Raw genomic sequence first — 27,716 nt, 5'->3', positions numbered from 1 at the left:
ACATTAGAAATATATTGTTTACTGCCATCAATCAGATTAGCCCTGTGAGGGTGCACTACACAATGATCATTCCAGCCTGTGTGTGGGTGTGGATAGAATTACTCAGTAAACTTCAAAATATATACTTGCATAACAAGCCCATAATCATAATGTCAACAAGATTATGTTGTCATAATAATCCCTTTTAATAATAATCTTTACTGTAAATTAGAATGTAAATTTGAAAGTTTGTTGAATTGTTGAGTTCCCTAGAGGTAAAGCAGATGGAAACCAGGTCCTGTGTTGTTTGATAGGCGATAGGGTCAAACTGAGCATCACCCTTCTTGTATACAGACCTTGTTAATTTTTAATTAACCCAGCCAACACTGGATGGGTTCACACCCTGCAGTGGTAAGAGGGTATGGGCTGACCACTCTATCATTGACAACTGGATGGAATCATAAAACCTTGACATTTCAAGATTACCAGTGTATTTTGGGTATCAAAGTACAACTTTTGTTTCTCTCCTCACATTGGTAGATGACCTTGCAGTGATTGGTCTGTGTGTTTGTTTCACACCTTGGTCCTTGCTGATAAACTTATGGATTAATGTATTAACAATATCTGGATGTTCTATCATCACCATGTGACCTGCATTTTCTACTTCTTCCAGTTCAGAACCATAAATTGTCTGCAAATGAGAAATAAGAATGTTAAGCTTGTGAAAGATAAACTATCCACAACTGTGTGTCTGTGTGCTACTTATTCACTATCTTTTTATAACATTTTTTAGCCAGGTATCCAGACCCATATGTTTCCAGCAGGGGTTCTATTTTGCACAAACATCAATTTTCTGTACATTTGAATTGTACGGGAAATTAACATTTGTGCAAATTTCACCAACATTTTGTTGAAGTTCACCAAATTATTAATTTATTTCACTAGTATTTTAGTACATTTCACCAATCTGATTAAAATCCGATGTAGATGTTGGCTAATCGTGCATTGCTATCTTACCATCGTTATTTAGCTTGAATTGACCTTCGTAGTACATGTTTACGTTTTTAGCCTGATCGCCATAGAGGAGGCGATCAGGCTAAAAACGTAAACATGTACTATGAAGGTCAATTCAAGCTAAATAACGATGGTAAGATAGCAATGCACGATTAGCCAACATCTACATCGGATTTTAATCAGATTGTACATTTCACCTACTTTTAAATTTGTTTCATCAACTTTTTAGTACAGCTCACTGATGTTTTGTTAATACATTTCACTAATTTATTTCACTAGCATATTTAGTACATTTCATCAACATTTTAGTACATTTCACCAATAGATTGTTATTAGACTTGACAAGATGAAACATCTACTTGGCTGGGAAAGATACTCTCTTTCTTTATTTTTTCATTTTTTAGAATTTATCTATGAATTTAGTTAGTTTATCTGTTGTTGTGTTTTGTGTGGCTCAATCCATAGGCTGTACATGCAGAAGTGTCTAGATTAATAAAACCATACACAACTCATTTGCAAACAATAATCTCTGCTAGTGAATCGTGACTTATAAGTCCTCTGTAGATATCTGTTGCTTGGAGACTCCTCTGTGCACAATTGTTACTAGGAGACTACTTACTTCCTGCATCCATTCCTCTTCATGCTTTGAGACTAAGCCATCTTTACTTCCGTAAATCAGTAAAGTTTTTGGAGTGAGGAGACTGTGGTATTCCTCGTCACCTTCTGGCCACATCTGACCTTGTATTGTTCCTCTATAGGAATACAATATAGAAATTAATGTTGTAACAATAAGTAGTGAACAGACCACAGACACCTGTGACCTGTGATTTGTTGACCTCCATAGGCCAATCATTGTGAAGAATACCACTATCGAAAGTACAGAGTAAGTTATGCATTACTATTTGAGATTATGCAAGGTTGCAAGAAAAAGTATATGCCTTCAATTAATCATGAAATTTGGTAAGTTGATAGCTGTAGCATTTAAACAAACTTTTTGTTGTAGTTTTTAGTGATGGCTGAGTCTGCATGTTGAACAGAGTGGGAACACAGTGGTACAGTGGTAGCAAAGTCTTCAGTATTACGCTCTTGAGTTGCAGACAACATTTAATTCATATGTATTCAAGATTGCTAGTAAATACTGAGTTTTGAGATGTTTATTAAATACATACCTTAAAACATATGTTGGTACATCAAATGACTTAGACTTATCTTCTTGTGTAGGATCTGAACTGTGGAAGGCTTGCCTACACAGGAATAAGAAAATTACAAAGTCACCAACTCTTGCTGTAAACAGTTACAAAACTTTAAATGGACAGACTGATTGATTATGATGCTATATAAACTTATGAGTACTATCACAAATTTTTAAAAAGTAAAAAAATATGCTGTAGAAAAGGGACAAGTATAAACAGTTCACTTTTTGCAAGTTACTGTAAATATGTACTCTACTGAGCTGCTTTAGCACCCTCTTACATGCAAGGGCCCATTGCTTTTGTTTACACAAAATAACTTACCGATGAAAATAATAATCCAAACACGGATGACAACATTTGAGTATTGCTGCTGGCAGACAAAATACTTGGCAAGTAGTTGGCTTCAAAGGTAAAGGGGCACCTCCACTTATCAATACAAGTTTCTTTATACTGGTTCTTCTTTCTGTAGCTAGCCTGGTACAAAAGGATGCCCTGTATATATATATAGAGAGAGAGTGTAATGTATAACTAAAAGTTATATGGACGGTCTATTTAGCGGATTGAACAGAACGCTTTTGGGGTAAAAGTCTTTTACCTGGGCAAGGTACATTGTATAGACAATTTTTTTTATGCACTCTTCACTGGAGAACAAGTGCACAAGTGAAAACAAAAGTGGTAGGTGTGGCAGCATGTGTTCTTATGAGTTGACTGACAATGGCATTGTAACAGTTAACAAGATTGCAGACAGTGTCATTGAAATGGTTAACAAAATAGAGGACAGTTTCATTGATGGTTAACGCGTTTGTGGACAGTTTCACTGTGTAAAAACTGTCCTGTTGACAGGAAATGTCTCCTTAACAAAATTTTCTGAAGTGTTAGCCCAGGGGCAGAAAATAATAATTGTGGTATTGCCTGAGCACTGTGAAAATTCAACTACAGTTTTAACAGCCTGAAAACTGACTCTGCAGTATTCATGTTTGTTCAGTCCTTGCCAATCAAGTAACCATTCTTGAATGAATATGTAAAATCCTTCTAATTATCAAATACCAGCAATGTAAACGTACATGCAGAATTCATTGTAAAGTGTACACATCTTGTAGAAATTAATGAAAGGACCCAAAATAAAATACTTAATTGAGTAGATGTCATTAAATGTAGTTCTGAAAAGGAGTGTGCATACATGCATTTTTATCATACAACGTATTGTACATAATTCTATCAAATTCTAAGTAATTATTGGCGGCTTGTGTCATGAACAATACAGATGAAAGGTAGCCATTGCAGTCTGGTAGCATACATTTATTATTCATGTGTAGTTCATTTTAATCAGGGTTGATAAATGTTGGGTATTATAAATTGTTTTCAAAACCATACACACATTTACTAATAAGTCTGCATTTGCAAGCATGATATTTAATTTACAGTCCATTTCATGTTAGTGGTCACTGGTTCTGTTTGGTACAACCACACAGAAACTGCAGAGGCTACACTTTAAGATAGCAACATTGGATGAATAGTTTCTTGCAACATTTGTCTAAATGAAATGAGCTAACATGCCACTGTGCAGATGTCAAAACATTGGTGTCTGCATACCTGAATCTAGTTGCAGTTTATTTCAGTTGGAAAAAAATTTAAGAAATTACGAACTTGCTATCTTCAAAGTGTAGAATGTCCAGTTTATTATTGGTTTCTGTGTGGCTGTATCAGAGCCAATGAACACGAATATAAAACAGGCTGTAAGTTATGCATCAAAAGGTTTAATACCACAAGATCATTAATTAGCCTGGCTACACAATACTTTTTGTGTCTCCCACAAAAACAGTTGTAATGACTTACATAATCGGATTCTAAACACTGGTAGAAACCAAACAAACAAATCAGTGTGCCTGAATGAAACACAGTTTTCATTTTAGGTCAAAATGATAAAAACTGGGCTTTCTTGAGTCATCACATAGTGAGGAATAATGATAGGGGAACACTGAATTCTGGTGTGTCACATTCCTGTATACTGTCAGTGATTATTGATATGTCAAAGTGGCCTTAGAGGGCATACAAAATGTACTGATGCATATGTACACCCACACAGGTTCATACTCACAAGCATGTACATTAAAACATTGTACCTCACTGTGAATCAATTTGGTAACATTTGAACTTGCTTGTTTGATCTTATTTTGATAGAAAGTGATGTTGATAAAGTGTTTGCAGTGAGGTACAATGTCTTATTAGGGTTGTCAGTGGCACATTGGTAAATTACATTACTGGCCTCGTCCCCTGTGGTGGGTTTGAGCCCTAATCTGGGCTTGCTATGGTGTATTAAAGTTATTCAGTTTGACTCTACTGAACAATACAGGTTTTCCCTTGTATTCTAATTTCCTCCTGTATTAACACTTAACTCATGAGGGTCAGTCTTCACTGGATTTCTTGGGAAACAACTATATCAAAACTTAAAAGAACTAGTCCAATCTAGTCTAAATATAACATGTCTATATACAGTATTAATACTGTTATAAGAATTTCTCCCAATTTTCAAATTTTTAGCAATTTAATGATATTTTACTTGTAACTTACCCATATGAATGGCCGACTAGAATATTCTTCTCTGTACAGTACTTATCAAACACAGCAAGTTGGTCCCTGTATAGTTCAAAGAATGAGTAGGCAGATTCTTTCCTGGGTGTGCTACTAAAACCATGACCCAGCAGGTCTGGAGCAACCACTTCATAACCGTGGTTAGAAAAATATCTCAATTGTGCCTTCCATACATCTGCTGAGCCCCCGACTCCATGAAAGAAAAATATCACAGTATTGTTATTGTTTACTCTGTTTTTTATTTCTTCTGAAATTTTGATCTCTCTGATACTCATTGGTGTTTTCTCTCGTTGGTATTCAATACGATTTTCATTACTTGTTGACCCTGAATTACTTGCTGTGTCTTCTCTTCTTTGTGTAGAATTGACTGCGTTTGTTTTTATTTCATTTGATTTTGCACTTGAGCCATTTTGGATTTCTACTGGCCTTGCTGGATCATTTTCAGCTGAAGATGCAGGTTTTTGAGAAGTTCTAGGTTTGATATGTTGTACACGTATCCTACGTTTTGGACGGATTTCTAGGATTTCATAACTGTCATATTTTCCTGGCTGTGGAGCAACACGGTGTGTTCTCCCTCCAACACATCCACAGGAGGTGTCTCCTCGGCTGTTCCGACTCATCTTCAGACAATTCTTGGCTGCTAACCTCAGCAATCATATGTATATCCAAAAAGATTTAGCACATCATTTTCATCCTGTAATTTGAATTTAAAAAAAAAAAAGCAAAAAAAAAAAAAAAAGCTGTGAGATCAACAGAGTTACTGATATCTAAAATGAAATATTGAAATCAATGTTTCCTTCTTGGGATTTTTTGGGAAGAACACGACTTCATAAATATCATTGTGGCTACATTATTATAACTTATCATACTAATTTAACTTAAATTTATAACTGACAGAAAAAAATTACTCCAAAACAGTTCACTATGAAATATTACCAAAAGATTGTATCACTATGAGATATTACCAAAAGATTGTATTCAAGCGGAAAATGAATTGTCAGATAGTTTGTATTTTATATCATTGCCTTCAGTCTGTTGTCTTGTACTGCTGCTGTCATGATGAAGTTTCCCTAATTAGATTAACCTTCACCTAACCCAACAATTTGGAGGTGTTACTGAGATCACTAAATACATCCAACTATACCTATGAAATTACAGTTGGTCCAGGTGTCAAAACTCAATTCGGCCATAAAATGTATTTGAGTCTTCTGCATGACTTGTAATGATTTACACAAACTACAGTTTAGAAAGTTTGCTTGTGCAAGTCATTACAACAAAAGTCATACTGGAAGATACAAAAAACATTGTGTAGTGACTTTGTAAACATACATACAACATGTATGCATGTAGTATAACATGTCATATGATCTGGCATTTATGTAATTATCTTTGGGCCGCTGAGTCAGACAGGGATCGATGTAAAGAAGAAAGCATGCAATTGCATCCACTAATCTATTTGACAGAAAGTAGAACCCCCAAATCAAACATCTTCACCAACTCCTAGACTGTACTGTGTGAATGAGCAAACACTCCTTGAGGTCACTTAACAGATCAATGTATACCTGACAAAGCATTTCAATTTGTTGATGTGTATAGTTTACTGTTTACATAGCTTAGACTTCAGTTGACATTACCAGCCTGGTACAATACTAACATGTTCGGAGAGCCAATCTGAATAAAATCTGATGAGGTGAATACCCAAGTAGTCTGAAAGATACCAGTTGTTGGTCTGTTTATGTAACCAATCATTACTCCAAGTTGGAGCATGTTACATTAGTGGAAACAACTATGGCATTGTCAGGCTAATACCCAAGGCACTCACTCCCAGTACAACAAAATTGAAAACAGACAGGACTAAATAAAAGAAATTGAGCCACATTCACTACATCAGTTTTTAATCAGATTGTGAAAGCTAAACATACTGATCACAAGATACAGTAAAAATGTTAAAAATGGAAATACCAGCTTAAAAAAAATGTTCAATAATCGGTGCCCAAAATGATTGTTGTTTTTGCAGTTGCTGAAACACACAAAAAAAGTTACCAATATATTTATTGACCTACAATCTACACAACTATGTCACAAATAACAATATAAATGAAACTACAAAATAAAATGGAATATCAATGTCAAAATATCGGTAGCAGTCACTCTGAAAAAGGGTAAAATGTCAACTTGAGGGATTGGGGGCACAGAGGTATGGGGTGGGGTGGGAGGGGGTCTACTCATTGACAAATTCAAAAGTGAAATACATCTGATGTATTTTTTTCTTTGTATATAGATCTTCTATGTGAATAGCCCAGATACTTGTCAAATGATTTGAAAACCAATGATGATCAAGTCTCTAGACTAATGTGTTTTACCCTCTATTAGCTCTGTACAGTTAGTATGGTTTAATACTGGAGGTGTATACATGATATACATGTCTATCTCCATGTTGTGATATTTTTACATGTAAAATAGATGTTTCCATAACAAAACATCACTTTTGAAGTTTTGTACCACCACAACAACACAAACACACTCTGATTTCTTGGATGATCAGAGAGATGCGCCTAACAGCACTGGTGATAAATGTAACTTTGTTGTTTATGTGACACCGCTCTCTACTTCGACCACGACTCGTTCAAACAATAACAATGCAACGTTACCAATTGATTGGTTTGGTTAACATCATTCGTGTGCATCCATACCCCGGGATCCATACACTCACTGATAGTTGATACTGTGAGGGTGACAGTATCATAGTATGATGAACGTTGCAATCCAGATAACTTACCTATTCTCAATATTCCACGGTCGGGTTTTAAAATCTAATGAGGACATTCAGAGGCAAATGTTGATCACACCCGTTGGGCAAGAATACCTGGCCCCAGGAAAACAACAGTCCATCACCAGGAAATATTTCTTCGAGACCATTTAGGTTTGTGGAGAATATTCTTCTTTGAAATTATGTAATCTCCCGGGTTTCGATGCATGTAAACGTTTTCAGATTTCTCAGTGTAATGTCGTTGTCATGTAAATATTACAAGCCACAGTAATTTTGACAAAGAAAATTGAAAAACAGTCTATTATATTCAAACAGATTGATGTTAATATTATAGAGGGAGATATTTTGTTTTGTACCGTATCGGTGAACACATCTCCACTAACCTAGAGGTTCCAATGTAATCTCGTGAAGTGCGAGAACGAGATACACTTGTCGACGTTGGACAACCACAGCTAGCAGCCCACAACCTCGTGGACGAGCAAAGGACCTCCTTTGCGAGCGTTTTGAAGGATGTTTTGGAGAAATCTTGCCACAGGGTTGTCCAGAATACAACCTTCACTACTTTCAAGGTAATTGCATATTCTGAAACGGGCACATTACATTGAATTTTTATCAAACGTTCGGGGAATGAGAAGTGCCAACGATACAAAATGGCGAGGGGTGAATTGGAGACCACGTGGGAACACGGGCTCGTATTAAATCTTATCTTTGTGGATGGATAATACCATTACAGATTTTGCTACCAATATAGCGAAACATGTCACATTGAGATCAACAGAGTGGAGCTTGTAGCATCATGTAGAATTGTGTTGTGTGGTTACAGAATTTGCCTTGATCGTCACATGATGATATCATTTCAATATGATAAAGAACATCTTCCTCCAACAAGGCTAGAATGAATACTTTGTACTGCTTTAATTTAACTAGTTTATACCAGTATAAGCAAGTAGTGCAAAGAACATGTTTACAATTAAGATGTGTGCTTATAACCTTGCAACACTATGGTGCAACTTTGAGCCATTTTCAGAAGGCTTATTACTATATTAGAATATGGTTCAAGTTCAAATTGAAAAGAAAGACCTGCATCTCTCTAAATCTTTTGTGGAGAATGATGGTAAACATACAAATTAGGAATGTTCAACTGTTTTGGATCTATGTATGTGCATTGATGTGTGAATTTGTAACTGAGTTTAATACTTGTGCAAAGAATTTACTATAAAAGTTCTACATATATAATAGTCAGGTGCTGATGTTTTACTTTTCCTTTGTAGGCTTCCAGGGAGCCAAAATTTGCAGCAGTGTAAATACTTCTCATCGCTTCCATGGCTACCAAGATTTACCGTATTTGGTAACAGTTCTTCCATATTTGGCAATCTCGGTCACCACCCAGGAGCTTCAATCCAACCTTGTCGTACAAACATTAGAGGTATTGAGTATCAACCAAACGTAAGGAAAAGGTTGAAAAAGCATGGTTGGAAGACAAGGGTGAAAACCAAGGGTGGCATCAAATGTATTCTGAGGCGGAAACTGAAGGGAAGGAAGTTGCTGACTCATTTATCATGATTGTGGGAGAAATTGGGAACTATTCAGGCAAGCATGTGGAAGAAATGGATTGACTGGACATTTAATACACTTTGTAACTTGGCTAAGAAGTTACGTTTGACCCCCCTTACAACAAACTCAGTTTGTAGTGTTGATTTGCGTATGCTAGCTAAACTGTTGGGGAACACTGACTTGTCATACACCTGTGCTATATTTGTGATAGAGTCCATACATCAACTGTAAATGCACCAACACATGTCAAGAATTACGAGATTCATTATTTGATTAGAAAGGAAATAAAAATTAAAGTGAAGTGTAAAAAGACAAACTATTTCAATATGATAACAGATTTATAGTCCAGACTAAAGAATGTAGTTTTGCATGAGATCCAATCCTAGTGAAAATTGATAATTCAGTGACTTGTGTTTGCTTAGTATTGCTGAGATAAACCAAGAGCTCGGTGAAATGTATAACAATTTTGTGTTGCTTTTAACCATGCCCATGAGAAGTGTTAGTGACTGAAGTACTCAAATAAGTTGTCTTTTGATAATAGAAATTCCTGAACAAATTTGAAAGACTGCATTACTGCACAATACCAGTATAACAAGGCAGATGTATCTGTACCAGAGAGGAATTTCTCCTTATAACTCTGAAAAGATGGCTGTCGAGTTATACTTTGTTGTCAGGTCAGATTTGTTAAATTATTTGCAGACTTGTAAATATGTCATAATATATGACCAGTTTTGAATAAATGTTTTATTTGTATTACCTGGTAAAGTGTGCTTATTATGTTACCATGATGCATGTTAAACAAGACAACTGTCGTCCTACCTACCTATACATGTACCTCGCTGAATGCACCATTCTTGTCATTTTCAAAGTGTGAAAGCCATTTTAGTTCTTTTGGTCATGAAAATTTTAAATAAAAAAAATACTGGTTATTTCATTGGATATCGAGGTTTCTCAATAAGTTCATGACATGCATTTCAAATATCTACATATTCCAACAATAGTCTTTATTGTCTTTAATGGTCACCTGGATTGCTTTTGGCAAGCCATTCATGGGCTGGAAGCAAGGACAAGAATAGTTGCATTGTGCAGCATAACGATGAGATACAAAGTTCCAACTCATTTCCCTGATACTGCTTTAGCTCTCTCCCACATATTCCATTCACGGATTCATGCATTACCATGCGATCGAATGCCTTACTTTACTAAATCTGGGGTGCCTTCATGCAATGCTTGCCTGTGGCTGGAATTTCGATAACTGGAACATGATGTATTTAGGAATGCAGTTTTTGACAGTTATAAGCCAAAACCAGTCAAATTCTGTTCATCATTTCAACATAAAGGCCACAAAATGTATCTTTTAGCAAAACTTGTCTTTTATTCATTAGTCATCTTGTAAGTACTGGGTACCAAATCATATTTCATAATTACAATACAAAGAAAGTGTGAATGCAACAAATGGCATTTTAATAGGTAATGCTTTGTGATATAAACAAGCTGACACTTGATGGTAGTACATCATGGCCTCTGTTCTGAACACCACATGATTTCACATAATAGCAAAAGAAAATGAGAACTTTAGAAACAGTTACTATAAGAAAGTACCAAAGACAATCCCATTACAAAATTCTGGCTTTTAGAAAATGTCCCTATTCAAGAATTTTATCAATGTTTAGTCTGTTGTCCAGATTCAGTGCTAGTGACTTCTGGTACTCCTTCCGACCATCCACGCAAAGTTTTGGGAAAATGCTGTGTAAGTTACTGAAACAAAAGTAGTGTAGATACATGGACAGGCTGACCACTGATGTGATTATGTGACCCCTATGTGAAATCACAGGATAGCAACTTTTGTTGAGAGTAAATTTTAGTTAACCTTCTGACAAAGACGATTTGCAAGGACTTCATTGCATGGTTTATCTGTGAAATATATTCAGAGTTGCTGAAAAACAAAATCAGAAATCATTTTCATCGAAATAAGAAACTGTCCTAGTCCGGTTACAGTCACGCCTACAGTTCTAACCACTTGCCAAGCATTATCCAAGATTGCCGGGGTGGCTGGAATGAGTGAGCCCTCGGTGGAGAATCTGGGTAATGACGCTTATGAATCTTAGGAAAAATATACTCCATCTTTCAATTATTTCTCTGTCCTTGGTCCTACTCATGGATTCAACACAAAATGATAAAAAAATTCTCACATATCACTAAAAAGAAACCTATGTTCTACCAACAATGCAGTACAGTATTGTTAAAATACAGCATGAAAGCCAGCTGGGCTTCCCTGGTAGTCTGCCTGGCACAGCTTTTGTTCACATTTGCATTGTATGTACTAAAAATAAAAGAAGACCTCACAATGTCCAGTACTGAAAAACAAACTAATGATTGTAAATTAGGAAAGTTGTGAATCACAATATTAATACATTCCATCCATTTCAAAATAAATCTCTGATGAAGAAAACTGGACAAAATTTTGTCCAACTTTTTCAACTCCCCATGGTCATCTTTGATGTAAAAAAAAAAATGTAAATTCATTATTGATATACCAATTCCACTCTATTTAATATAGTTATACATTCTAGAAATTATACACAAATACTAGACAAATAATTTTAGTTCTTTAGTAACCTACCATGTGTACAAAGAATACTTCAACAAAAACAAAATGCATGCACGTTTCCATGACGATAAAAATTACAAAAAGCATATATATATCAAAAGCCTTGGGCTCGTAAAACAACATATGAACTACTGATGAATAATTATGCTATATTTTGAATAAGAAAACAAATATCCCCCTCTCCTTGTATTTTTAAAGTAAAGGGTATTACTGTGGGAAGATCACTTTCAACATACTGAGACAGAAATAAACTAAGATTACCGTTAGCATGGTGATGGATGTTGATGTGATTACATTCACAAAAGAAAAGGTTAGACTATACAAGTGGAACTTGTTGCAAAACAGGGAAAGTAAAGAAGTGAATTGGATCTGCAAAGTACTGATATTCCAAATTCTACCTTCCTCAGTCTTAAAATTTAGGGGGGGGGGGTACAGGTGGGGGTAATTTGAAATTGGTAGACTGTCATAAAATTTATAAACTTTGTTAGGGCTGACTTGTCCTAGGTACTTTGTATTATTTTTAATTAAAAAAAAATAACCATACTACAAATCACAAAATGTCAAAGTTTATGAGTATTTTTTCACTGAAAAAGACAGCTTTTTTAAAAAAATTTCTGGAGGTATTATGGGATCAAAGTAATTTGATGTGAGAAAATTCCAAAATGTAAGTGAAACAACTTTAATACTGTATGACTACGTCATGTTATACTGGTATATGCATTGTTATAGTTTTTATAGTATGGTAGTGTTTTTAAAAATAGTGCCAATGGTGTAGCACAACTGCATACTTTATTTGTAAAATGTTTATCAACATGCCAATCCATCATTGCTGTTACCTATGCAATATACACACACCGTGTTACTTTTGATATGTTTAGTTTCTCAGTTGCTGGGTGACCATGTCTGTTTTTTGAATATTTATCAACTTGTGTTACTACCCCTAAACTATTTAACCTCCCATCTGTTATCTTTACAACACATCTGCACACACAAAGACATACATACATACATACAGACAGACAGACATTTTGCCATGCCTATAGCACTACTGAACTACCTCTCAGTGTTCTGTTGTGCACACAACTACTAGACACTATAAATGTTAAGTTATCAAATCTTTGTGTGACTGAGAAATTCTTTTTTTTTTTTGACAAATCCACTTAAAAACTACATAAATCTTTTCACTGACTGAAAGTGTGTAGAAAATTTCAGATTATAGGCAAATATCTTAAACTCTCATGTTTGAATCTGACGGTTTTGCATTTGTCAGTGGAGCCATAGCGATTAAATACGATCATTCATTTCTTAAAGGCCCATGACTCAATCCCAGGTTCTCAAATTATTGTTATCTTATCACTGGAGCCTTGTGGATTTAAAAAGGATCATTCTTTTGACAACTTTTTATATAGATCTGCCATGCAACTGTTTCTGAAATTCAAGTACAACCATAGACTATGGTACAACATATGCCCAAAAGCAGCTATCTCATTGTGTATGAAGCTGCAATGGATTGTATGCTCCCCAGGGAGTTGAGGAAGTATAAAGGGCAGTTGTGCTACCATTGACTCGTGCCCGGGGTAACTGTCAGAACCTTGAGGTCTCAGGAGGAAAAGTGCATGCATTATAATTTTCATTATCATTAACATTATTAAAACTGTAAATTCATGACATCTTGCATTGTGTTGGCATTGTCAAAAGAAATGACAAAAGTGTCAATGATTTCAAAAATGTCAACTCTACATTTGATAATTACTGTATTTACCTAAGCAAAACAAATGACATCATTTTGTCTTTCCCTTCTTCTTTAGACAGTATTCAACACATACAAAATTCCTGATTTTCAGTTCTAAATGTAAGAAGCAGAGGCATTAAAACATAAGTGCTTTCTTGTTGTTTTTTTAACTACATTGCATTTTGATTTCATAATTTTGATATGAATAACTCAGTTCTTCTGAAAGGGGCAGGATGCCTTGTCTTTTAACGATGTTTAATAAAAACTTGGATATTAAATTGAGATAAAATGCACTTTCACTAATCAGTATCATTGGTATCAATCTGAACATTCAATCTTGCAAGACTTTCATCCCACTCCATCTATACTCTCATCAGAACCTTCCAGTTATAGTCCCTGGTGGACCAATTGTGCAATTGAAGACTACAATGTACAAGGAACTTAGGCAGAAGTGACACATGAGACTTGCTTAGTAACTTCTGTTGCATTGACAACTTTAACAGCCCATGCAATTACAATAGCATTAACAATAGAGGCAGTTGACAATACATTTAGCTGAAGTAGTCTAGAATATCTCATACTAGTTTGTCACTTCCACCTATAAAACTTCAGATCAATGCCAACTCAATACCGCTTGATAAAAAGTGAATAAAACAATGGCATTTTATCTCATCCAAGTTTTTATTAAACAACTTCAACTGACTGGGTATCATTCCCTTTAATATTTCTTTGAACCAGGTTGTTCCTAGGTTAGGAAGATCCTGGTCATGGCTCATCGCAATGTCAAAACGATCACTGAAGATTTGAATTGATATCCACAATTCAAGTCAATATGCTTCACATAGTTCACTTTCGCAGGACATATGACAGATCATAGACCCTCCACTAACGGAGGGTCTATGGATAGATTTGGTAATTTCTAGTCTTTGCTTTGTGTTTGCGATAACTGAAAGTGAAAATGAACAAAGTCATCACCATACCATGATATTTACTAAAATGTGGTATACATAAATTTATATAAATACATTGTAATTTATTCAAATAGTCATGAATATTCATAGGTGGTGTGATGAAATAATACTTAAATACAATTGTTAACATCAGGATACCATTTCATGAATATTTATCAAATTATGTTGTGAATATTTATCAAAGTGTGCCACGAATATTCAAATTTCTGACACATGAATATGACAAATTGTTAGATTACCATAAAACAATAAATCATTTTACAGTCAGTCTAGAGTTCATCTTCATCTTTACTCTCCGTCTTCTTCTGCTCTTCTTCCTCTGCCTCCTCCCCCTCATCCTCATCACTATCGGTTTCCATCTGAGCAGCAGCAGCAGCAGCATGATGAGAGCTTTTTCCTCCGCTTGGTTGTTGTGGTGGTGGAGAGTCTACGATAGTGGGGTCTCTGGCACTATGATTGGTTCCAAGGTATTGTCGGAGATGTATCTAAGGATGGAATGACAAGAGAATATTATCTGATGTTGCTTCACTGTCTCACTAACTGCTTGTAATGCTATCAATGGCAACCGATAATGTGGTTTGAATAACTTATTAAACTAAATGTTCACAATAAATATGTTGGCCTAATATTGCTACATGTTTTTAATACTACTTCATTTTATCATCTGGCCCAACAGAAATCTTACCAACATTGCTACATTTTATCATCCAGCTAATCTTACCACTGGACAGTGCTACATTTTATCATCTGGTTCAACAGAAATCTTACCAACATTGCTACATTTTATCATCTGGCTCAACAGAAATCTTACCAACATTGCTACATTTTATCTTCTGGCTCAACAGAAATCACAGTGCTACATTTTATCATCTGGCTCAATAAAAATCTTACCAACAGTGCTACATTTTATCATCTGGCTCAATAAAAATCTTACCAACAGTGCTACATTTTATTGCCTGGCTCAATAAAAATCTTCCCAACAGAGATATCTGTTGAGCAAGACAATAGAATGTAGTAATGTTAGTATGATTTTTGTTGAGCCAGACACTTTCTTTCAGGTATTGTGATTTTAACTGTTATAAAAAGTAGTTGGTAAAATGTTGAATAACAAAGTAATTGGATGGCTGAAGATTTTGTAGACTAACAACGCCTCATCTAAAACATTGCTTCCTGAACAACTTGTGAAAATTTACACTTGGAGAATCAGTATATCATAATGATATAAACTTAGAAACATGTATAAACCAGTGATGCTCCATCACATGACTTTGATCCAAGATATACTGGTCAACATATTTTGTTATTTCATTCTTACCTGTATATGAAGTGTCACTTCGTCACTTCTGCTGAGGTATGGAAAGTTGCCACCTGACTTCAGATGTGCTCTTTTCGCACTTGGAAAACATTTGTACATTTCTTCTTTGACTGACATCGACAAAGCACTCTCATCAAATACATCCATAATGGTTATATCAATATTTGTAAGTTTCTGAGGTTCCACATATGAGTCTTTGCAGTTTAATGTCAGTCTTGAAGCAAGCTGTGATTGGCTGAGGCTGTCAAGCTGGAATAAGAATCAGATTCAGATTACACTGTTGTATTCAATTTCCTGAATTGGGCCTGTGTACGTGCATAGACCCCTTCACCAACTATGGTACGTGTTATGGTACCTGTGAAAATACTCAGAAACTGGTTATTTTTGTCGTCAAATGCTGTAACATATATATAGTACTGGAACTATATCCCCATCTGTTTTTTTGAGTTGCAATGTTTTCATTACAGTGTACATTGTACATTCATAAAGAGTTTCAAAAAACAATATGGCGAACACAGCAATATCCCTGTAATGATCCAGAAGAACCAGAAACAGATTTTCATGTGGTAAAGCATAGACCCTCCACAGTAATTTGGTTGATTCAAGCTGCATCATTTTCAACAAATTGGTCCCCACATTCTATTTTATTCCAGGGATTCTTTGGCTCTATGTCAATCAGATTTATTCCACTGAAGACATCAAAAAAGTGAGTCTCTTACCCTCTCTACCATGAAATCTATTGAGTCTGCCATGTCCCCATCTGTCAGTTTGGTGTTGAAATTTCCCATGACCATTCTTTTCAATACAAATGCAGGCACCAACCAATACCTGAAAGAATTTCAAAATTGCATAAAATTGCCAATTAAAGTCAATCTGTGATATAACTTCTGGGATACTATTCAGAATTTCTGCTTCTAAGGATTTGTAACCTTGGTAACAGAATAGGGAAATGTGGTAAAATTTTAATAGATTTTCATACCATTTACAATAATTTTGGTAGATAACCTTGATACATGGAAATCTGGTAAAACTTGAACAGATTTCCATTCCTGGAACCATAATGTTTTGTGTGGATCCTGGTAAAGTACATGGGAAAATTAGTATTGCTATTCAACTTTGCAGACACAGCACAGCCTATAAAATCAAGGTCTGACATTTCTGACAAATTTGACTAACAACTTTTATTTCAAGTGACTACATGGGACATTTTTGTGATTTCTAATTTGACAACACAAGATGCACTGCTAGGTACTACTCTGGCAATTGAGGTTTCAACTTACTGAGATAGACACAAAACTATAACTATTGTTGTTTGATGGGATAGATTACAACAACTGTGGGTGATAGCAGTGCCTTTGTTGTGCAGATATAATCACCCTGTAATCAAGATATTGTAAACACTGGACATTAGTCCCCAAAATTGTACTTTGCAAGATGATGGAAGTCATCAGAGATACCACCCTAATGTGAGTATAAAAACCGGATAAAGTAATGTCTATTCAACAGCTTATATTGACATGTCACAACAATAGTTTTAGTGTGTGATTATCTTAAGTAAGCCAAAACCTTGGTCGCCACTGTTGTAGTTGTGAACGTGTTGTGTTGTCTATCCATATATGTGCAAGGGATTTACTTACGTTGATGCAGTAATAGTCTGCTGAAAAACACCGGTATCAATAAATGCATTGCAAACCACTAAGGATTGAACCCTAGGACTCTTAAATGTATGTTCAGCAAATTTTAGAGCCATATAACCACCTAAAGAAGCACCATAGACATGGACCTGAAAGGTGCAAAAAAAGATACACTGGATCAAAACAAACACACATCTAAATAAATGCTGAATTGTGTCCACACTGGTTGATCAATTCAGATGAAGATATACATCTCATTTTAGAGTTAATATATCTGTACTGTCCTTGTTAAGAATTTCATGTAAATGGAGATCTCTGGACACCATCGCTTACCTTGTCCAATTGTAAATGGTCTAACAGTTTCCTAAATCCTTCACAGAATTCTGTAATAGACCAATAAACAGGGAATTCCATCTAGAAATAAACCAAAGAAAAGTATGAATCTACCAAAATGTGTGTTTTGATCTGACAACAGTCTCTTTATCACCAGATTAGATTATAATGAAAATAGTGAATTTGAGTCTTATTCTGCCATCATCAAACTTGGCATCAGATACGGGATTGGTATGTGTTCTGTTTCGGGACAAAAATTTTTGTTGACGAGTTCATACAAGCAAATACACAATCAATGCTGTGGTGTGCTTACTCAAATGACTTGATAATTCTGTGTGACAAGGCCGTACAATCAAACACTAAATTCTCTACTTACTGAAATGACTCAATGATCCTGTGATAAGTCCATACAATCAAACACTAAATGATGTACTGTACTTACTGAAATGACTCCATAACTCTATGCTACAAGTCTGTACCTTCAAACACTAAATGATGTACTTACTGAAATGACTCGATAACTCTATGTGACAAGTCTGTACAATCAAACGCTAAATGATGTACTTACTGAGATGACTCGATAACTATGGGACAAGTCTGTACAATCAAACACTAAATGATGTACTTACTGAAATGACTTGATAACTCTATGCTACAAGTCTGTACAATCAAACACTAAATGATGTACTTACTGAAATGACTCGATAACCCTGTGCACTAAGTGACAACATCTGTTGGTAGTAGACATCAGCTGTGCCGCTAACAGGCGGAAAACAGATCAATGGACATTTTACATTTCTTGGTCCAGCATCATACATTATCCATTCTTTGCTGTCATCATCGTCTACAACAATCTACAATGACATCATATGAAAGTTAAGCTAGGGAGTCTAACTATTCCTATGGTCCTACTAACCTAACCCAGGCCCTAACTCCCTAGCTTGAATATAAATCATATCATGTAAATGTGTATCTATTGTACAGGCTGTCCACTGTTCTACATACTCACTGATACAAATCAATTATATGCTAGGGGGTCTAACTATTCTTATCCATAACCTACCCCAGGCCCTGACTTCCCAACTTGAATATAACTGTGTATCTATTGTACTACTACTCATCTACATACTCACTGATACAAATCAATTATATGCTAGGGAGTCTAACTATTCCTATTCCTAACCTACTCCAGGTCCTAACTCCCCAGCTTGAATATAAATGTATCTATTGTTCACTGTTCTACATACTTACAGATTTGAGTGTCAAAAAATCAGTTTACTTTCAACATAACTTATATTACATCTCTGTGAATTACCAATTGTTTTCTTATAACCAGGTGCTTTTATTAATTGCCTGCCAGAATCATGATACTATCAGATCTCAGAGTGACTTTAAATCAACACACTACTGCCTACTTCAAAATTGGACTGTAAATGAGTAATACCCTAATTGCCGGAAGTAATCATTCATTGTTTCACTACGTTCAACTGTTAACATCCTGTGATCATGACTGAAAAATTAACATGTAAGAAATGCTGCCCGATTCTCTAGATCAAGGATAAATATTACAAAATGACCTGTTCATTGAGATACATAATGTATCTGTGTGTGTGTGTGAATGTATGTACATACATACATATGTAAACATATATATATAAAATTATATATACATGTATGTATATATATACATACATATAGATATTATATATACATACATATAGATATTATATATCTATATGTATGTAAAACTATTACGCTCTGCCACTGCGGTATAGAGCACTGTCTTAGCAGATTGATACTCACCGAGTTATATATATATATATATATATATATATATATATATATATATATATATATATATATATATATATATATATATATATATATATATATATATATATATATATATATATATATATATATATAGGAAGTCAGTGGTAAGATTTGTCCGTAGTACAGTGTTCGATACGTCTGCACGCAGAGCGGAGTATATGTTGAGGGTAGAAGAAAATCAAGTCGGGTTTTTCGTCTCTACAAGCCTGTTTATATATATGTATATATACACACACATATAATCTAGTTCTGAATGTATGAATATGTCTGTTTTATAAATCATCCTATGTCCAGAAATAACGATGCTGACTATGTAGTTATTAGTTATATTTTGTTAATATTCAACCCCTCACCTGTTGAAAGAATGGCTCATTGTGCACTAAAAGCCATGTTCGTTGTTCTTACCTTTTTTTGTGATACGGTTGCCCTGAAGCTTTGGTACTCTGCCGATTGAGACAAAACAGACATTTTTGAAATACAAACCACGTGTTAGTCTTCTTGAGAGTTAATTATTATTGTTCTGATCCGTCAGGTGTAAAGTAGATGTAAATTTCCCCCAAATAAATTTACAGTTCAACTCAATCACTTCAGGTGTATTACAATACTTCCGGGTTATGATTCCACGTACGTACGTAGTAGTACGCCCCGAGTGCGTTCTCCTGTGATATTTCAACCGATAGTCATACTTCTGTCGAAGTGAGCTAGAAAATTTATGACAGCTTTTAAAGTATACAGCGTGACAGCTCCCGCTTGTCCATGTAAGACCCGAATCGTTTTTCTCTGCTGTGAGAAGTTGTTGTAACTTCGTCGGATTTTCGAAACTGTCACCCTCAAGTCACAAGATTTATCAAGTCTATGGCAGCCTTTGTGAGTGAGCTCAAAGTGTGATAGTGAAAAGATTTTAAAAGCCCAAATACATTTTCTATATCTTGAAAATCGTGAATAAGTCAATAAAAATCGGAGTCAGATATTTTATATCAAAACAGACATCACTGAATTTCTTGGGGAAACACTTTCCTGCTTTCCCAGGGTTCCAGCAGGGAGTGACGTCACGCTACAAACAAGTCTACCAAAATGGTGGGTGTGCGATGTAATGTCACTCGAATATTGTGAAGATAGCTCAGTATCTTGATGTTTTTGATCAGGAATTATTTATTTTTGAAAACTTCAAGCCCCCTTTGACGTTTCTGTTGAGTTTTATTTATTTTTCTTGGTGCTGTCTTCTCTTTTGCAGAGCGAATTTTTGAGAGGTCTCCCGTCGTACAACGAAACCAACTTCACCCGTTTTCATTGTGATTCTAGCAAAACATCCGTAAGTTACAATATTTTTACGCATCGGTCATTCGTGCTTGTCGCAAAACTTTAAAATCAGATGTAAGACCTAACGCCATATTCCATGTATATATATTTCAGAGCCGGAGACCGACCGTATATCTTCCAACAACAGAATATCCATCGGACCAAGGTAAGGCAAATAAACACATGATTCAATGATTGCACAAGTCTGAACACGAGAGCTTGTAACATGATGCACCCCCCCCCCCACCCATCATACACACACACACAAGGTGTATTGACTGGTAATATGAACTATACCCACAAAACTATTGGTGGACAATTCTTTGTCATTGAAAGTGTCGCCATTTGCCATAAAATAACTTGTTCATCGTGTATCTCGAAAATTATTATTCCATATGTGTTACAAGTTCCTGTGGTAGGATGTCCCCTATCATCATAAATAGCCACTTTCATTGGCGAGACAGCACCTGCGTTCCCTTAAAAACGTCACATGTGTTGTTAATAGAAAGATGGGTATGTCTGTCCATTTTTATTCCCAGCTCTAGTGTGTATTGGAATAAATAGTGATTTCACAAATGGTGAATTCAGTATAATAGTAAACTGCATGTAAATGAAATATTTGTGTGTATGGAATTCAGGTGATCAACATATGTCTCTTTCATGTGATTTAGTTAAATTTGATACAGTAGGTGATTTGGTAATGATCTTGAACTTTATCACACAACTATACCTTCTGTGGATATACCAAGGTAAACAACAACATAATTGTTACTGCGTTGATATCATGTGAGAAGATTCTGTTATGATATATGCAGTGATCATAATGTTATAACTACAAACAAATTTTCAATATTTACCAAGTGGAAGGTGCTCTAGCTTTCATATTTCAATGACAGAAGAGTCTGATTATTTAAAATCTAAGAATGTACCAATGTATTGTGATTGTGGTAGGTGATGAATGGAGATGTATTTTAATATGGATTTTTGAAAAATAGGAGAAACATTGCATAATAATCTTTATGGCCCAGATATGGGTTTTGTGGACTAAGGTTATACAGCTAAAAAGCACATACGCTGTAATACAATGGTCCACAAAACCAATATCTTGGCCATAAAGTTTTATCATATCATATTTATGAAAACATAAATTGATAGTGAAATATTATGTTATTTGCAAAAACAAAGAGTGAAAAAAAAGAAAGCCAATTGAACAAACCAATATCAATGAGTGCGCAAATTATCAAAGTGTACCAAGGCATGATACGGAAAATTATTGCATATCTTAAAGGTTTTACTAGAATAGTTAACTGGAATTGATATCAGCTCAATTTAAAGTCTTAGTTCTAACCTTTCAGTTGAATTCCCTAAAGTCTGTCTGACTATGAATCAATGAAGTGTACGCACAAATCTGCATATATACAGAATTTCATTACAATGATCAAACAATCAGCAAAAAGTTGTGAAATTGACCTCAGCCAGTTAGGAATTCATGTAGAATATGCTGTAGACTGAGAGTTACACCACATTGCAGTGTGTTAGTCACAATATTTTGAAACTAGACAGTACGAGAGATATGCTTCAAAGCATTGCATTCCATCACATATAATGAGAGAAAGCTTATATTTCATCCAATGTTATTTTGAGACAGTAATGGATGGCTGAAGTTAGATTTAAAATAATCTGTTGATGGCAATTTTTCTGTCGCAACAGAGAAAAAAATCCATTAAGATTTGTTATTCATTTCACTAATGCACTGAAAATAGATGACGAATCATTGTGCCTTTGTGCCTTCTTTTCTTTTCTGTTTTTGATGAGAGTTCCTTCTTGCCATTTTATTGAAACACAAACACACTGTGACACAGAGGTGTGTGAATCATGGGCTTATTTGATCTTTTTTCCCATTTTCTTGTCTACATGGCTTTCTCATATTGTTAGATTTACTACATGAAACTTATTTCTCCTTCTCTAGGTGTGAGTTATTATAAGTCTGAGAAAAGCATTTTCTTTGAGGGTAGGTTTCTGCTTAGATTTAGGAGCTTTAGGGATCAAAAAAAAATTTGATTAGGGTAACATAGTTGAATAGGAATGCCATAAGTATTACAAAGATTAGAATATCAAATGTATAAAATGGATGTCTCAAGAAAGAACATTCATTGCATATGCAGATCATAAAAACATATTATGGGTGTACACTGCCATTTGGTAAAATTTAAATGGGGCTGTGTTATACCACAATATTGAACTGTGGGACCCAATGGACAGTAGCCCATTTTTAACATTTGTAATGCATATAGCGTACTTATGGACTTGAAGAACTAACACTACTACACCATTTCTTCTATCCTAACTGACATTTTGATTTTTTTAATTTTCACTCGTCCATATCATCTACTGATGGTTTTTACAACTGCCAGTATTTCCCTGGCATTCCTCCAGAGGACCTGATTGGTCAAATACATAATTAGACTTTTAAAGGCAATGAGGTCACATGATGAATCCATAATTAGGTGTTTTCATGAGAGGTTATATGGGAAACGGATTCCATTCTATTCTATGTTAATTTTTGAACATGTTATGTGTGGCGGGGTGTAGCTTTATGACAACAGATGTAATTTTTTGAATTTTCGCTCGTCGAAATTGACAGGCGAAAATTAAAAAAATCAAAATGTCAGTTACGATAGCAGAAAGAGTAGCGTTTTACTAATGCTGCGTTAGTCCTTCAAGTCTATAGGTAGGCTATATTAAATGCATATACAAAATGAAGGAGACAAGTAACATTAAGGTTAGGGGTGTTGAGTACAGACTATGTTGATACTTTCATCCATAGATACTATATCCTGTGAAATATTGTTATTGCATGCCAGACCACATAGCCTTCAGTTGTGCCAATTTTTGTCATAACATCTGATGCAATATTCAATCACATGGAAAGCTTGGTTCCGTGACCTTTGGTGTGCCCTTGATTTTGTTTGTTTGTTTGTTTGTTTGTTTGTTTTTGTGTGATGTTCAGATATCTCTCTACAATCATAGTGTATTTCCTGTGAAAGCTGCACTAGCTGCAACTGGAATCTTTTTTTTTTGAAAACTGTTTTGTCAGATATAATTTTGTATTACCTATGTATTGAATCACCAGCTGATAGGCCTATTTGTGTAGCAGTACACATGGCATGGTGCAATAGATCCTATCAATGTGAGTTTTGGGTCTGCACCCAACAATCAGCACCTAGTCTAGTGTTGTCCTTCATCACTCTTTCATCGGTTGGAGACTTCACGTTGGCATCTAGACTAATCAGCACCCCAATGCCATCATGAGTTCAATCTATCACTCTACTACTTTATGTACACAGTCATCTACCAATTAGCATGTACAATGTTAGTCTGTAAGGTACCCGTACCCTGTGATGGGTGTCCTCACACATCGGTCAATCCCTCCCACAGGTGAGGCCGGTAAGGGCAGAATGGAAAGACATATCTTACAGTCTAGTAAAATGTCTAATAGTTGGTATTGTAGTAATTTTCAGTGAATATATTGTTGGATTTGTGATTGAAAAAAATACCATTCCAGTTACAGTGCAGCTTTTTAAGTTTGCCTTGATGAACAATTCTTATTCAGAAGTCAGCAGAATTTTTGTTATTTCATCAGATTAAAATAAAATGTATATTATGTAAATATTTCAAAATGTTAACTTGTGGACTTTACGTTTTACACAATATTAAATACCTGATTGTTATCTTAATACTAGTGCTAGCAGATTATGAAGAGATGAACAGATGTTGAAAAATAAAAAAGTTAGTTTTATGTGTGTGTGGGAATGACATACTGTCAGTGTGTCATTGCTGGGTTTGAATTAATGAGGTTTCATTTGATTTCTTCAGAGAAGTGTATTAGTTTTTTAGGACATAAAGGAAGGTTTAATGGGTGTCTTGGGACTTTAGTTTCACTGCATTGAATGCATAATGTGTGTGTGCTGTCTGTGGAGTGATCTCAGACAGCCAGGATTGTCTTTTGAGGTGTTATAGCTATATGGAGAAATGAAGATTGACGATTTACAAGCCATAAATACTTAAAAGTGAATAAGTCCCAAGCCCACAGCATATTAGTTGGTTTTCAAAAAATTACAATTGAAGGCTAGTTCACATAAAACAGAATATCATTTGGTGAAACAAAAGTTTTACTATCACTGCTACATTTTATTGTCTAGTGTAACTAAAAATGTAAAATCTTACGAACATTGCCACATTTTATCGCCTTGTGCAACAACAATTTTACTAACACTGCTACATTATTTCATTGCCTGGGATGGCAAAATTTTACCAACATTGCTACATTTTATCAGCAATTTTACTAACACTGCTACATTATTTCAAAATCTTACCAACATTGCTACATTTTATTATCAATTTTACTAACACTGCTACATTATTTCATTGCCTGGGATGGCAAAATTTTACCAACATTGCTACATTTTATCAGCAATTTTACTAACACTGCTACATTATTTCAAAATCTTACCAACATTGCTACATTTTATTAGCAATTTTACTTCCACTGCTACATTATTTCATTGCCAGGGATGATAGAATCTTACAAACATTGCTACATTTTCTGTGTGTGAACTACCTTTGGTGATCTGCCTCCCTTGAAAGGATTAAAATCATAATGTGTAACAACTGTACTTCAATATTTGTCAAGCCAGACAATCAATTCCATTCTCACACTAAAGCACATATTTCTGGTGAAGTAATAAAATATGAAGTTCTGGCGGTATGTTTCAGACAGTGCCGCAAGAGGCCTGTGGTTCATGATGTTGATTAATTATAGCAATATTAGAAAGAATTTTGTCAAGCCAGACAATGTTGTGGTTCATGGTTTGGTTTCTATAGTATCAACTACATTAACACATTGGTATAATGTTTTCTGTATAAATATTTAAATTGTACATGAACCTTCCAAGCATGAGTTTTCATAAATATATTGTCAACGAATTAGGTATTTATGGTCACAGGGAAGTTATTCATTTTGGTTTGAGAAATTATAAATTTGTATGATTAAAATGAAGGCCGGCAGGTTTTAGTTGAATGATTATAACCACATTCTTGAAATCATGCCAATGTTAAATGATGAGATTTATCATTGCAGTGTGTAATTTATACTGCTATTAGCAAATCACATCTTGAAAATTCATACAGCCATGCACTATTTTCTCTACTACTGATTGTAAGCTGTGACAGTACAGGTATTTGAATAACAGTGAAACGATATCAGAGGAAAATAAAGTGTACATTTGTACTGGTAGACAGGGAAGAATCAAAATACTGAGACTCATAATGATTGAGTTTGACTCAGTTATATTAGATATGACTCCCAAATGTTTGTTTTTTTGTTCAGCCAAGAAAAATACAAATTAAAGTTAGCATATGATATTGAGTTGAATCATATCATATAAACAAAGAACTATGTGCATCTGTTGAAAGGTGACTAAATGCAGAACAAAATGACATATCCTGAAACATGGGTTGGGCTGTTGGGCTGGCCCTTGTGCTGGGCTCTTGACAGGTTTTAGGGTATTCCAGTAAAAACCAGCTGTCGAGACTGGAATGGAAAAAACAACAACCAGCCATCGATTGCTCTCTAATTTGTTACATGTAGATTGTCAGAACACTACCATTGAATGTGTCTCATATAACATTTTGATATTACTGTTTTTTTTTCAACAGTGATAACAACAGAGAAGACAAATATACTTTTAAGATATCTCCATCAACAGTGGGACAAAAAGGTAATGAAAAAGTCATTCATTTCTTGTAGCTTGAATTGATTGCTGACAGAGACAGTGAACAAATAAGACTGATTACCTATCGTTTTACAATCTTTATTTTGAAATTTTGCAGGTTATGACAAAAAAAAGAGACCATTATAAAAATACCTATTGCCCACCCATCATGTATTACTGCAAACTTTTTCTCTGTTCTTTATTTGACAGAATTTACACAAGAAAAGAGACACATCAAACGCTAATCTAGATACTGAAATGCCACCACCAAGGAAAGCACCAAGGTTAGAAGTCAACACGTCAACCCATGATACATAGCGACAAGAATGAACACATTTAGAATTAGACAAATACCATCTATTTCCTATGATTGCTGTAACAGTGTTGTACAAGTACAGTGACGTTGTTGCAGTTACACAAAGTAATCGTAGGACATATCATGACCACAAGCACTGGCTATATGAATGTAAGCTTTTATCAACTTCATACGTAAACCTGCAATTTGGCATTTCTTGATTTTTTTATCACAACTGTTCCATGCCAAGAAGTCCAGTCTGTGTCAGAAACATCATGGTTTTTTTGGAAAATAAGAACAGAGGAGAACACTCAGCTAAACTCAAGTGTTGCTGAGGTTGATTTATACTTTTTATTTACAGAAAAAAAAGTGAAAATACAAAATGTAATTTGTGTAAATGTAGCTAGAGTTCACATTAGAAGTAGTGTTGTATTGGGACTTTTCAGAAAAGTCATTTAGTATGTAACATTAAATTATCAAGCATTTTTGATACATTACCTCCATTGGTAAAGCCTTGGATCAGTCCTCTGTTTTGTTGTGTATTGCACAACACACACACACACACACACACACACACACACACACACACACACACACACACACACACACACACACACACACTCACACACACACACACCAAGGCCAGAAATTGCCAACATCCTTCATTTTCATGACCATTCAGAAAGGTCCCTTTAAGCCTGTTTCATTTGGATATAATTTATCAACACCGTACAACTTACTAGCCAATGACACTGCCATTTGGAGAAGTTGTAGTTTTGCATATCAATAAATGGAACTACCCATTTATGAACCTATT

At 35.0% G+C, this 27,716-nt stretch overlaps 4 protein-coding genes across 5 annotated transcripts; 2 read left to right on the top strand and 2 right to left on the bottom strand.

The window, feature by feature from the left end:
- Window positions 1–473: 473 nt before the first annotated feature.
- On the bottom strand, window positions 474–5,398 carry LOC144443036 (protein ABHD8-like). Its single transcript, XM_078132408.1, has 5 exons — window positions 4,758–5,398; window positions 2,508–2,678; window positions 2,163–2,237; window positions 1,613–1,745; window positions 474–670 (listed from the first exon to the last, which is right to left on the bottom strand). Exons 1-5 carry the CDS (start codon window positions 5,396–5,398, stop codon window positions 482–484), a joined length of 1,209 nt encoding a protein of 402 aa, XP_077988534.1. The 3' UTR covers window positions 474–481.
- A 2,578-nt stretch (window positions 5,399–7,976) lies between these two features.
- On the top strand, window positions 7,977–9,820 carry LOC144443378 (uncharacterized). The gene is made up of 2 exons (XM_078132845.1): window positions 7,977–8,117; window positions 8,820–9,820. The coding sequence occupies exons 1-2, from the start codon at window positions 8,059–8,061 to the stop codon at window positions 9,109–9,111; spliced, it is 351 nt and encodes a 116-aa protein (XP_077988971.1). The 5' UTR covers window positions 7,977–8,058; the 3' UTR covers window positions 9,112–9,820.
- A 2,496-nt stretch (window positions 9,821–12,316) lies between these two features.
- LOC144443377 (maspardin-like) lies at window positions 12,317–20,344 on the bottom strand. Of its 2 annotated transcripts, XM_078132844.1 has the most exons (8): window positions 20,164–20,344; window positions 19,937–19,974; window positions 18,391–18,552; window positions 17,699–17,779; window positions 17,369–17,514; window positions 16,451–16,559; window positions 15,732–15,980; window positions 12,317–14,901 (listed from the first exon to the last, which is right to left on the bottom strand). In XM_078132844.1, exons 3-8 carry the CDS (start codon window positions 18,514–18,516, stop codon window positions 14,686–14,688), a joined length of 927 nt encoding a protein of 308 aa, XP_077988970.1. In that variant the 5' UTR covers window positions 18,517–18,552; window positions 19,937–19,974; window positions 20,164–20,344; the 3' UTR covers window positions 12,317–14,685. The 2 variants fall into 2 exon arrangements, with proteins under 2 accessions (XP_077988970.1, XP_077988969.1); XM_078132843.1 differs by having other exon boundaries at window positions 19,937–20,344.
- Window positions 20,345–20,386: 42 nt separating this feature from the next.
- On the top strand, window positions 20,387–27,415 carry LOC144443035 (DET1- and DDB1-associated protein 1-like). The gene is made up of 5 exons (XM_078132407.1): window positions 20,387–20,398; window positions 20,766–20,843; window positions 20,945–20,996; window positions 26,549–26,610; window positions 26,815–27,415. The coding sequence occupies exons 1-5, from the start codon at window positions 20,387–20,389 to the stop codon at window positions 26,920–26,922; spliced, it is 312 nt and encodes a 103-aa protein (XP_077988533.1). The 3' UTR covers window positions 26,923–27,415.
- Window positions 27,416–27,716: the final 301 nt, after the last annotated feature.

The sequence above is a fragment of the Glandiceps talaboti genome, chromosome 12 (genome assembly GCF_964340395.1).
Source record: "Glandiceps talaboti chromosome 12, keGlaTala1.1, whole genome shotgun sequence".
NCBI classification, from domain to species: Eukaryota; Metazoa; Hemichordata; class Enteropneusta; family Spengelidae; genus Glandiceps; species Glandiceps talaboti.
The sequence above is the reverse complement of the archived record's forward strand: the minus strand, read 5'-3'. Positions and strand labels throughout refer to the sequence as shown.